Source organism: Macrosteles quadrilineatus, unplaced genomic scaffold, assembly GCF_028750875.1.
Source record: "Macrosteles quadrilineatus isolate MER2022 unplaced genomic scaffold, UCM_ALF_1.0 Scaffold_6__1_contigs__length_79288215, whole genome shotgun sequence".
NCBI lineage: Eukaryota > Metazoa > Arthropoda > Insecta > Hemiptera > Cicadellidae > Macrosteles > Macrosteles quadrilineatus.
In genome coordinates, this window is record NW_026542599.1 from 26,370,930 (window position 1) to 26,385,016 (window position 14,087).

The following is a 14,087-nucleotide window of genomic DNA, read 5'->3' on the forward strand; positions in this document are numbered from 1 at the left end:
TTAAACAACTTTGACGACCACGGCTGGAAAGCTACTAGTGGGATCTACACAAGTATACAAGTAAGTGATTTGTCCCGATGTTAAGTAAGTGATCTACTCTCTTATTAGATTTGCCATCCTTATGGATCAGGTGAAAACTATTGTATTTTTAGTTACTTCCGGTGGCACAAGGATCGTATTTTTGTTTACAATTTTTTCTTGTTATTTCAGTACAACCATCTAATCATAACAAATAACCCCTTTCCTAGTTATATAACGAAACAGTAAAGCAGGAATCATGAAACTAACCCTATAATAATATAATCAAAATTTCGTCGACACTAGCGCCCAGTGTCACCAATATGAACTAGACGCGGAAAAAAACAACTTCACATTTTAAAATGGGATGAGAAGTCTTTTGTGTTAGTTAGTCTGTAGTAGCATTATTAATAATACCAACTTATACTTTGCATGATTTTTTGCGAATGCTAAGATCAACTGACTCTTTGGTTAGAATAATATACGCATGGCGGCCTCCTTTAACCTTGCATTTGCCCGTCCACATTGACTACAGATCTGTGTGTGGAACCATTGACTTTATATCTCTACACATAATGTATCTCTACCTGTGTAGAGATATAAAGTCAATGGTGGAACGTATCCAGCAAAGCAAGGGGTGAGCCGGTACAGTACGAAGGTGAACTGCACTGATAAATTTTAGTGGCAGTGACCAGGATCCGAACCCAAATAGATATGTACAATGAGCGTCGTTAAATGAGCCCCTCGTAGAATGAGTATTTACAGTATTTCGGTTTTCTATTCTTTTCTATAGTATGCTATAGGTCAAAATGCATAATTTATAGTAGGTAATGGATTCATAATGGTTGATGAGGACAATATTATAAAGTTGACTTTGACTATGAACCGCCCAGTTCAGTTTGGCAACCTGTCTTACAACTCAATGAATTGATGATTTATTATTTTGTGTGATAAAATTGGATAGTAATTTAAAATGAAAATGCAGTTGTATTCCTACACATTCATTTGGAACCGTCAAAGCACTAAAACTGATGAAACATATTACCTTAACAACTGAACAAAATGTATGTAGAGATAAAATGATACTTTAAAATGTAATCTCCCAGGAAACAAATGAAGTATGTAAATGTATGTAAATGGTCTAGAAGACGCATGGCTCGGGGGAATCATCAGTCATCTGCCATGTATTTGTCAAAATTACACTTTTCAAGATTCGACTGTTACTAAAATTACAGACAACGGTTTAGCTACTATAAGAGTTTTTTTCTAATTTGCTAATAATTTGAAAAGGCGTATCTTGCATTTACACTTTACATTTACACTTATCTTGCATTCAATAATAAATTGAACTCAATTTTCCGTCTTTGATTTTTGTAGGTTGAAAATTTAGTTTGCCACATGAATATAAATGAAAAAGAATCTTCCAAATTTATATATTAGGCATAATTTGGCCGGTTACGTACGTCATTATAGCATCGCTGTTGGCAAAGCATACTTCAAACAAAGTGCATTTCTTTTGGAAATTTTGTATGCCAATAATAACGCTTTTGAGTTATAGAGAAACCAATGTTAAATATATTCATATTTTTAACTATGGAAAGGCAAAAGTATAATAATCTTTTTTGCTAACACTGGAACTAAAAAAATGGAACAAATAGAAAGTCAAGCTAGTTTTAGTCTAAAGTTAAAGAGGACGAGGTCCCAGATTATAGAACTTCCAAAGAGGTCTTTCCCCCAACATAAATGTCACATGGCAGGTCACATGGTGGTGAATCAACGCAAAAAACCACGAATGCCAAATTGACATCGAAAATTGGCGATTAAACGGAAAGTAAAAAGATAGTGGTTGTAACCTAACTCTAACCAAAGCCCAGAGTCCTAAAACAGTCCAAACAGGCTCATACTGATTTGAAACGTCGATAATTCTACTCACATGTCGAATTAACGCCAAAGAACCAAATCCCATATCGTCACGTTGTGTTGGTAGGCCTGGTTAGTCACAGGGATTTCGACCAGTGCTAATTCCGGCGCCATGCGTGTCGTCACACAAAGTCCCTCTGATTCACGTACACATGTGTACACGCACGTTAAACTGTGTACGTTACGTAACCGCACTTCTCGCCGTCTCCCGCCAATTCGGCCCGCCTGGTTCCCGGGTTTTGTCGAGATGTCATCCAAGGCTGCGAAATATTGAATGATGCAACACGTCTCACGTTTACCTTTCACTATCATTGAATGAATTGGTCGCGGGATTATACACTCGGAATTGTATTTTGTAATCGTCACATTGTATACACTCTGGTGTATTGGATCCCTGGATGGAGATAGCCCCTGTTCTTACACATAAGTTTTGTATCAGGATTTGAGACTTTATGATTTCGCAAAGCTCAGGTTCTTTTAGGATGGAAGCTACATTTGAACATTATCCAAAAAACTTATAAGGTAAAACATGCTGTAAATGTGACTTTACTAATTTGAATTCAGAACGTATAGTCGGTTTATATTGGTACGTAACTACTTTTATTTAAAATATTTGTGACAATAAAAGACGTCCATGGAAATTGTAAAAATTGTATTTGTCAATTGAATACAAACAAATTGTTTAATCAAATACAATAAACAGCGTAATCTTAATTAAGATTGTGACGGTGTATTCTGTAAAAGGGTTAATAACTGTGTTTAAAATAAATTATGTTGCCTACAAAACTTAAACTTTACATTTTGAATGGAGGAAAGATTTTATAAATTTTTAAAAACAGCTATGTGTTTACATATATTTATATTGCTTTGTGTTCCACATTAACAAATAATGTGATTGAATGGAAAAGCAGTACGTGGACTGAATATGTTCACAAAACAAATATACGTTAGATTTAGTATTATACACTTATCGCTATTTAATATCATAAAGACTATTATTATCCACAAGATGTAAATACATTTTATTAACTCTTTATAGAGATTTTTAAACACGTGTTTGATCAACCATTCTGATCTAACTACGAAATAAATCGAAAACACACGTTAAACATAGACGTTTACACAAAAAAACACACAATTTTCCACCGCCTACTCGTCTGCAATCCAAGATTCCAAGATAGTGTATTCAGCTCGGGAATTGACAATGGAAGAATCAAACAAAGAGGGCGATTGTTTGATAGTTGGAGCCTCTAACGAATGGACCATTGAATGTCCAGGATCACTGTGAAGGTGAACCCAGAGTCACGAGGAGTGGTAACGTCGTGAGCAAGAAAGTCGGACTAATCCCGTCCGTGATCTGGTCACTGAATCACAGAGTAAAAACAACCGGAACATCGCAAACTACGGAGTGTCACAAGGCAGCGTACTCGGTCCACTGATGTTCATCTTCTCTAGCAACCGCAGTACACGTTCAGTGATGAAAACACGTGTAAATAATCATTCTATTATATATGAACCTTTTTACCCTTGCTTGGCAACAAGGAGAACACCCAGAATAGTGTGGTATTTTAAATTAACTTAGAATAGTTACACAACTACTATTAGTCTTAGAGACAGTACTCGACTGGTTCACAGGTTAGATATCTTGTTTTAACTCTTTTAAGAAGTGACCCGTCTTAGGAACTTAATATATGTTTTTAATACTGGCTTCCACATAGATTTTAACATGGATAGTTGAAATTGTTAATGTGTTCAAATAGATGTGGTTAGAAGTAGGTAACGGAGAAGTGACCCGTCTTAGGAACTTAATATATGTTTTTAATACTGGCTTCCACATAGATTTTAACATGGATAGTTGAAATTGTTAATGTGTTCAAATAGATGTGGTTAGAAGTAGGTAACGGAAAACAAATTTTACACAAACCAAGAGATTCATGACACAGATACACGAGATACATGGCTCAGGTCGTATTGTTGGGTAAATGCTAACAATTTTGTTGAGGTGTAAGGAATATGGTGATTTTTAGGGGAAGTTATTTTCCACTGTTTACTTATCCTTAAATCCTTTTTCGTCACACTGCGGCAAAAAATACCTTTTTTAATGCATGGATTGTGGGTCTAAAGCAATTATTTTACTCCCTATGGAGTAAAGAGCCCTCTTAGTCCCTAGGGAGTAAAAGTCAGCTATTGTAATTTTGGTTGTAAACTTGGATTGTAAGCAATCGCAAGTATCTAAAGTATGTATAGTGTGTTTTAAAGCTTATTGTTGCATTATTGTCAATAGTGCGACAAATCGATTCTATAATATACACACACAATCGCAATAGACGAAATGATTGAATCATTTACTTAACAGCCACTTGTTTGCATTAGCAAAATTGGAAACAAGTTGGAAGTGGTTTTGAGAGTTTATCTTTGCATAAAAAGTAATTTTCCTCTTAGTTTGTTAATTATTTTTGCAATATGATAAAAATATATATTTAATTACTCGGGCAAAAAGCGCCTTTTCAACCCTCGACCATTTTCCAACCTTCGTCTCAATCTTAAAACTTGACTTCGGGTAGGAAAGAGTCACATTACGCCCTATGCTCGTATACCATTACAGGACTCCGTACGGAAAGTAGCTATTTTCGATAGTAGCTGATATCAAAGAAGGTAATTTAGAGCAAGAGATTTTAAGCCCATACGGCTTAAAGCAAAGATATTTCAATTTTTATATATAATAATAGTCAGTCTATTTGAATTGACTGCTAGCCTGTTTTCGGGAAAGTATCCAAGTATTCATGCCAACACTTTCGTTTAAAACAAAAAAGGGATACGGTTGAAAATCAGCAGTCAGCTACTACAACATATCTTAACCTAGAATGTACGCTAGTAAAAGCAAAACACTAGCTACTGTAATCAGAATTTTATATTTTGAATAGGGAATTCCTAAAGAGAAGATCGATAGTGAAAAAAACTCAAATACAATAAACAAGTAATTGTATTCACTTAAGTTTAATTTAACTATTTATCCTTTTTGAAATCCAACACTAATTGCATCCCATCCAATTTAAATGAATATTTCAACACAAAATGTTATGTTTTTTTTTCTCACCAACGTAATTAAATCAAATTATTATAAAAATTAACAACAAAATGTCTATTACGGAATTGTTTCGGTTCAATAATGCATCTAAATTAAAACTAACTTCACAATGAATGTGCGAAATAATTTTAGATAATGTATTTGCCAACCAGCCCAGTAATAAAACATAATCTGGTACATTAAAGCAAGTTATTAACCAGAGAAGATATTAACAAAAGGATTTGGCCAGGACTTATTGCGATACTTGCCTATAAATTAATCCTGCGAGGCGTTGCGGATTTAATTGTGACTGTCGTTAAACTGATTTAATAACATCTTATTGAATTTCCAAGACGGTTCATAGCACCATAACTTAAAATTTACATTCAACATAAGCCTGAAATAAATGATCTTTATGAAGAGTCTCTTTGGTTCTACCTAAGATGTTCCGAGTTTTCTTCTGGTAAAGTTATTGGTTGATAACTATTTATTCTGTCCGTGTTTCGCAATGGAACAAGAATAATCAGTAGAATAATGCGGGTATCTACATCTACTGTAAACAAAATATATACTCACAAGTTTGACGCACTTGACATGCAAACTATACAGGCAAATCTCAATCGTACTTATTGCTTATTTTATGAAAGTATCTTGTGTATTTGCACTGGGTGGCAGAATCAAAACTAACAACTCTATCGTAATGAAAATATCTATGATACTCTAAATTCTAACTCAGAGAAAAAGTATTTAGTCAATACTAAAACAAAAATTTAACAGCTGATAAATCTTATTTTTTTGTGATTTGATAAATTCTTTTAATTGAGATTCGTGCCCTTAGGAGAGGGTTTGTAAAAAACTGATATTATTTGTGTTTTTTTTCAAAAGATGATGAAAAGCTAGCTCACTGTTCTAACTCTCGATTCAAGTTCAACCAGTTTAAGACAGAAAAAGAATTTTCAATTATTTTCATAGTCAAAGGTAGTAAAAAAGGTAAAGGTTGGTTTCAATAGTTTTCGTAAATTCAGAACCACCTGATTTTAACATGTTTTACAACATGTGTTACTTTAACAAAAATGTTCTACTTTTAATGTACTGGTATGTCTTGCAAAAATATCAAAATCTGGATTCTAAGATATTTTATTAAATCTTTTAATTTTAATGAACGTCAACAGTAATTGATTTTCTGACACTAGATTGTTTTGTTCCTGAAACTCTTACACTATATAAAGAGTTAAGACCACTCAATTATTTTTAAAGGAGAGAATCACATATGCAATCGTTAATTTATAAAACAACCCTTCAGCAACAATTAATAAAATGACAGCAGAGTAATTAAAGGCTAGAAAATCTTTAAAGACCATTGGCTCTTTCAGCAGTCTCTTTTTCTTTGTTTCTTATCTGGCGGGAAAAGAAACATTGAGACTGACAAGCAATTAGGGAGTTATTGGACAAGCGGCAAAACATTTTGTTTTTCTGATATCCTTCTTTGAAACCTCTGCTACTGCGACTTTTCCTGTGAGAAAATCAATAAACATCTTGATCATGCTTTATTAAACTACTGTGATACGGAGAAAATAAGAATAATTCGAATAAACACAATGTTAAACGATTTTAGCTGGAACTATAAAAACAGACTTTATAATAATTTTATTAAAAAATATGCAAATCAATATATGCTTATTTGTAACTGGTTAGATGTATCCTGACTAACAAATTGCAAATATTTTTCTTTGTTAGTACAAAGTATAATACTCCTAAAACCTGTTCACAGATTATTTTAAATGGAGGCCTGTGGAAGTCCCATTAATGGATGCTAAATTACAACATGTTTGAAGGAACAGTGTATCCTTGACGTTATTTACACATTGCAATGATATTCCTATTATTGTTAATAAGTCTTTATTACTAAAAGGTAATTCAAGTATATTACGAAAACTAGTCAGGTAAAAAGTTAACGGTAAAAATAAAATTAAATATATCGTAAGTATTTCGCGACTTTATGTAGAACTATTTATGAAGGATTTCGCCGGTCTGATGCCGATAAACGTTTGAAGCATCTTGCAAAGGTTCAAAACTGACCCAGCTGTTCATGATCATTGCGGTTTTGAGTAGTACTAACTGATACACTGACTGTACTAACTGTTCTATGTCTCATATCGTTCAACACTCAAGACATTCTTTTCAGATAGTAGTCAATCCACATATTACGTACTACTTTGTAGAAGTAGCTAATAAATTGAGAGGTTTGTAGTGCACGCCTGACAGTCAAAAGCTTAAATGCTCGATTCTGAAAAGTCAGTTGCTATTAAATAGTCTGATCACTAACCATTTTTAAACATGTTTTGATATAAATTAACATGTTCAGTCTAGTCGGTGAGAAAACTCAGATTTTTTTAGCTTAAAATACGCCCTAAGATGGGTTTGCTAGCTAGATAAAAAGTTATAATTATGATCATCCTTGTTGATTTTCATTCTTGTTATTCATTCATAGATTTATTGTTGTTTGTTGTTATTTTTTCACGTTGAACTTAATGTCATCATAGTTTATATTTTGTTAAATCTTGAGGAGATATTTGTTGTTGTTACTTTCAAAATCTATAGGCCTATGCTTTTTCTGAAGTCCAAATTAATGTTAATTTTTTTTGTTATTATCTGTACAATACTTTGTTAATGTTATTATCTGTAATTTTTGCCACGTCGTTGTTTTCTTGTTATTATTTTTGTTGCAATGCTGCTTTGTTTAATGGTCATTATGTTACTTATCTTGTATTTTTTTTTTGTTATCTTTTCATTCTGCTCATGTGCTTAAAACACATATTTTGTAAATGGTGTATCCGTTGATATGAATAAATGAATAAATCATTGAATCAGAATCAGAATGTTTTATTGCCATAATAATACATAAATGTACAGGGCAAAAGTCACTAAAACTAAACAAGTAAAATCAGACCCATAAAATAAAGATACAAACTTCAAAAGGTACAAATTATTTACAATTTAAAAACGAAGAAACTCTGTAAAACTCCTTATCAACTAAATATTCCCTCAGACAACGCTTTGAATGATTCTGTTATACGGAAAGTAAATAAAAAGAAACGTCTTATAACACTTAAAACTTATATTTACGCTTATACTGTTACTCACAAGACGGTAAATATACAAAAGATGGTAAGTGGTGATCGATTTCGATTGGCCACTCCAATCATCATGAGACCCAATAGGCGAATGACAAGAATCTTGAATGGCGTCCCTACTTATACCCATTGGCTACCGGAAGCACCGGCCAATACATTTTTATGAGTACAACGTGAATCGAAATTTACTTGACCTACCTCATACGAACCGTGAACACCCATCACCTTCATCTCAACCTTTCCAAACTGAAGCTGACAAGGGCAGAAGAGATGGACCTGAGAAAAACCCCTAAAATAATAACTCAAAAGGGGATGGGGGGAATACCTGTTCACTAATGGATAGGCCTGGCCATAATAAATAAGTCGGTTAAGTATAGGTTTATTGTAGTCTACAAGAGGCCCATTAGCATTGGCTATCCAGATGCAACTGATAGTGACTGCATAATCACCCTTCACAAGACGTTCGTTACATTGACGTACAAATCACGAGGGTAAGCAGGCTCCAATTGAAATGATCGTCAGAAAGCTGAGCAGAAGTCGAGACGCCCTGCGGCGGAGTTGCACAATAGTCTGAATCGACGCTAATGAGGTCAACAAGAATCGTAATTGAAACGGGGACGGTTTTTGTACTTTGTGTCTGAAGGCGTAATACGTGTATCTAACGACTTGAGTTGTAACGATTGTGGGAGAGATCTCGCAAGTATGATTTGGTAAACAAATTATTTGGCATGCAAATAAAAGTTGGATATCAAACGATGTTGGGATACCACTATACAGCCAGAGAAAATTATTTTTCGTCATACTGCAGCAAAAACAGCCGTTTTTAATGTATGTGTTAAGGTTCTAAAGTAGTATCATCACATCATCTCTAGGGAGTAAAAATCATTTTTAGTCTCTATGGAGTGAAAGTCTGCTGTAGTAAACAGTTATAAATTTCGATTGTGGCAATCGTATCGTCAAAATTGTTTATCGATTGATTTATTAGGTAAGGTTTTAGCCTATTATTGTCGATTTCTCACGATGGTTATTCTGTCTACATTATTCTGTAGCACAATCGTAATAGACGAAATGATTGAATCGCTTACTAAACAGCTGCTTATTTGCATTAGCAGGATTGAAAACAAGCTGGAAGTCGTTTTGAGAGGTTATCTTTTCATAAAAGTTATTTCGTTTTCTAGCTTTGTTTGTTAATTAGTGATGCAATATGACGAAAAATATAGTTCACCACACGGGCAAGAAGTGACTTTTTAGACCCTAGTGATGAAATATACTACTTTTCAAAACATATGTTTTGTTCTACATATGTACAGAGTATTAAACATACTCCCTCAGTACATTATGTTGTCCTTATGCTGAAGACAATTGTACTATTAGTTTCGTCCGGTGCCACCAGGATCGTGTTTTTGATTACAGTTTGTTTCTTGTTACAGTTAATTAAAACTCGTTTATCCTAATAAAAGTAACCATAAACAATAACTCGTCCTCTAGTTATATAACCAAACAGTAAAACACGAACAATAAGATTAGCCCTAAAACAGAAATATTATTCCGACGACATGAAAAACGAGCTTCAGATTATACAATAGGACGAATGGAGTCTACTGTGTGTGTCTTGTGATGTCTACTGTTAGTCTATGATATTAATTCATTATTGTCTGTTTATTATTTAGTAGATTTGCTGTTTTATTATGCTAGCTGATGACGCACACTCGTCTTTCCTTGTAAATAAATTAATCTGTTTACTTGATTGGTTATATAGAGAACACATCTGCTTAGTGGGTGTGTTGCTAACATAGAGCACAGACTAAAATAGTAGATAGGGTTGCCTGATTTTTTCTCCGGCGAATAAAAGTGACAGCGATGTTGGGAATGAGTATACGAGTGTGGGCAGGGGACGATTTGTCCTCGAGCGAGCGACGACGACTTGTGCAGGTTAAAACTGTATGTTAGTTCCAGCAGAGTGCTTGCTGGTAAAGACTTATGGTGTATGAAAGCTAGGATATGAAATTATGAGTCTTTGTTAAATTAAGTAGTAAGTTTATTTAATTTTATAAAACAATTGGAGTGATCACTAAACTGGCATGTGTTAATGTGTAATACTTTGGATAAAAGTGAGTCTTGCAAAATTGTTCCAACCTGAAGAATTCTTAGTTTAAACCGTTCTTTGTCGATGGAGCCGGTACAGCGCCTGTCTTCATTATCAGCAAAGTAAAAAGTTGTCTTCATGGGATTAGAAAAGGTAACTACCTTTTCACATTTGTAAAACTGAGACATGAGCAACTTGTTATGACTTAAGTCAATAAGAGTAGCTGTGTATCTGGATGATAATGAAAGATGGTAAGTTTATATATAGGTTAAGCTTAGTAAAAAACAACATTGGTAAATAATAAAGATTTGTTTATTCAAAATATGAAGTTGAATACATTTCAAGCCTTACACATATTTAGAAGATCATCATGAGTGACTTCCAGAGACAATGTATATCTCCCAGTGACATCCTGGCCCAATGTATCTGATCCGTCCTCGCAGTAGACTATATTCTTGGTGCTGCCCTTGTCTGTTGTCTGTTCTTTGAAGCGAAGATAGGAGCAAAACGGTGAGTTGTAGCGATGATCTTCTATTGCGTCATCTCCTTCTTCCCACTTGAAAAGATTAACTCCACAATAAACGCATTTAGTGGTGTCCTTCATAGCAGCCATTTTGACAAAGCCTTCATCGGCAAGCTGCTTAGCAGAAGGAGTTTTAAGTTTCCATTCGTCAAAGGTCTTTACTCTCACTTCAGGGTTGTTCATGTCTAGCATAGCTGGGTTTTTCAAACACCAATCAGCTAGTTTGTGTACATTGGTTTGTGAACAATAAAATCCTGGAGCATGTAAATGATGAAACAAACACTGATTCTTCTGTTTGGATAGTTCTTCAACGGGAGGAAGTAGTAGAAAATCGCTCGATAGAGGGGGGCCTCCAAGTAGCTCAAGACTGAACACAACTCTTCTGTTCTCTAGCAACTTTTCCAAAACCTTTGCCTTTTCAGTTGAAGCAGCATACAATAGGTTTACATTGCAGCAAATGTCTCTCAGAGATGACGTGAGAGAGCTATATTCAACGTTTCCTGTTCCGAATCCGAGGCCGTGATAGTGTTTACTCAACCATCTGTTATGATTGTCAAACTGTGAACTGTGCCACCCTCCGCAATCATGTTGTGTGCTTGGAAAAGTAGATCTGGATCCATCCTTAGGTGGTGAGAAAATCCAATGTTGTACACATCTTGAATCCAAGTCCAATATGCTCAATTCCTTGATAACCACTGTCTTATCATCTCCGATAAAAGCACTAAAATCTATGATGGCCTGTTTAATCATGACTGAAAGTTCTAACTCCAACGAAATTCAAGTTGAGACTGAGAAACCAAACCGACAAGAGCGGGCTTTATAGCCTATCCCCACCCCAAATTCCAACACTTTCTGCATGAATCACATTATCCGATGAACCAGGTTAGTGGCTGGCTCATAGCTGAATGACTTGTCGTGAATTATTAAACAATAAGCAGCAGTCCCTGGAGGGAAAGCTTCGCTGGCCTCAAATTCTAAACGAATATCAACAGGGGCTGACCTAAGGGATTCGTTTTGCTTAGAACAGTCAATTACGATTAGTGGTGCATAAGAAATGAAATTTTTAACGTCCAAAAGTGGTTGTGATGGAACATTGTAATACGACTCCTGAAAACGGGTATACATGTCGTAGAGTATAGCGTAGTGGTTCTTTGCAATGTCTAGTTTTAAATCATCATAAGGATAGTTAATAGAGTTTAAATGAAGTTTTATGTTTGATATCTTGCAGTGATCAAAGCATGCGGCAGACTTTTTCATGTTGTTTTTGCGATTCTCCTGGAAAGCCACTATGACGTATCTTGGCTTCTCTAGCTGTGATGCCGTCTTTACTGACCAAGATTGTTTGTTTGATTGTGGCAAAGAGGGATACTCATAGAGTTCCCAGCTTCGATACTCTACAGGAACACTCGTTCCCCTTTCCAAATGTCTAAGCAATGCAATTCTTTGTCTATCACTCAAAGAAACGTAGGGAACCCTCCAGCATAGTTTCTCTAGTTTAACTTTAATATCTTCAGGAGTTGTGTCAGTAGCACCACTTGAGGTCCACAAAACTGCATTTTTGTCCCCGGCCGACCTCAGTAGAACAAGCTCATGACGGCAGTTGACAATAACCTTTCTATAATCTTCTGCGAACCCCAGAAGCCTACTTAGCGGTATGCAAAAACTAAAATTTCCATCAGTGTCAGTCACATGACTTTCCAAAGTGGAAGACAACTTATTCACCTCGGTTGGCCAGCCAGAGTTCCCTAAACTTCTTAAAGAGTTCTCTCCAATAGAAGCAAATCCTTTCATTGTAGAAGTTATACCTGGGTTCCTAATGCGATCTATTTCAACTCCATTTATTTCATACCGTATCTCGTCAAACAAAAATGCAAATGCGTTTGGAGTGAACTTTGTTTTTGTAGTTGCTGTATTGTCTGACTTCAATAGCTTTCCCTCAACATACAAATAACTCATAGAAGGCACAATGCATATATCTTGTTGTTGAATTGGTATTCTTATCTCGTCATTGTTGTCTAGTGTGGTAGAAGAGTAAGGGAAATGAGTGTGAAATTCCATGTGAGAAATAGTGTCATCAAATGGGACACTACTAAAAATATCCAGTACATCCATTATTGAAGTATTTTATAGCCCAAGGAGCGTAAAAACCTTCGGTTTGTGTGTGTTAGTCGCTTGGGTGACAAACAAACACTGCTTGGTACTGTTGAGTGTGCACCCAATAAATAGTCGTCGGAGTTATGGGTTTTCTTGACTCTGTCTATATGACCCTTTGATATTCTTGGTCTTGATAAACAGTTTGAAAAATATAAGTAACCCATCTCCTACTACCTGTTCAACTAGGGACCTTCCTCAAGTGTAAACACACTGTAATACGTTCTCCTCTAAAATTCACCAACCTATCGTCCTGGTCTACAATCCGTAGTGTTATGTTACTTATTGCCCTCGTGGTGATTGGAAGGTAAATGATTGTACTGGGTATTTCAACAAGCTTATATCCTGGTGGTACTGCTGGGAAAAACTGATGGATTGTATGACTTTGCTTATTATTAACGAAAGACCCGCCCGCTATGCTGCATTCAACTCTAATCGTGTTTGTCTTAAAAATATCCACAACATTCTTCGAGTAGTGCTCATTTCCAGGTCCTATGACCTCAGAATCGAAACCCAGGAGGCTGCCAATAGAGTTGGGTTGAGAGAAATCCACCTGAGCGTTACATTTCAGAGTAGTTTGCAATGTATTGTTGTTTGTTCCCAAGCGAAAAAAGTACTTCTTTTCCTGTGTAGCCAACATCTTTAGCTTATCCTGTATGAAACGTTCAATATCCATTACTTCATATGTACCAGTAGGTATTTTAATAATCTTTCCATTATCAAAATGAAACTGGTTGTTTGTTTCGTCGACATTTGGTATGGAGTTATAAGACTCGAAGCTAAGCAAACCAACTTCATAATCATAACCACCTTCAAGTTCGATGGGAGGAAAGTAGTCTACTGAAAGAGTAGAAGTTCTACCTGAAAGCATGAACGTCTGAGACATGACTAAAGGGTGGAAATGATAACAACAAATATATATATGTGTACACTGTAATATCATTTAAATTGAGGTTAAAAAATACAAACACAGATGCCCACAGATCTCAGAGTAAGTGTTGACATCCTGATAAGCGGTTCGGTTGTAAGATACGTATTTCCCATTTAAATACTTCTGAAGTTCCAGTGGAGGTATCAAATCCCCGTAGCTGTCAAAGTACCTCACGTAGTCTCCACTCTTCTTGTAGCATACCCAATGAGTACCACTACCATTGGTATTGTCCAAGTTGACTATTGCAGACTCGTTCC

General features: G+C 35.4%; 1 protein-coding gene across 1 annotated transcript; it reads right to left on the bottom strand.

Annotated features, from left to right (window-relative positions):
* Window positions 1-11,609: 11,609 nt before the first annotated feature.
* On the bottom strand, window positions 11,610-12,860 carry LOC128997411 (uncharacterized). The gene has a single exon (XM_054423049.1). The coding sequence runs from the start codon at window positions 12,858-12,860 to the stop codon at window positions 11,610-11,612; it is 1,251 nt and encodes a 416-aa protein (XP_054279024.1).
* Between the last annotated feature and the right edge of the window lie 1,227 nt (window positions 12,861-14,087).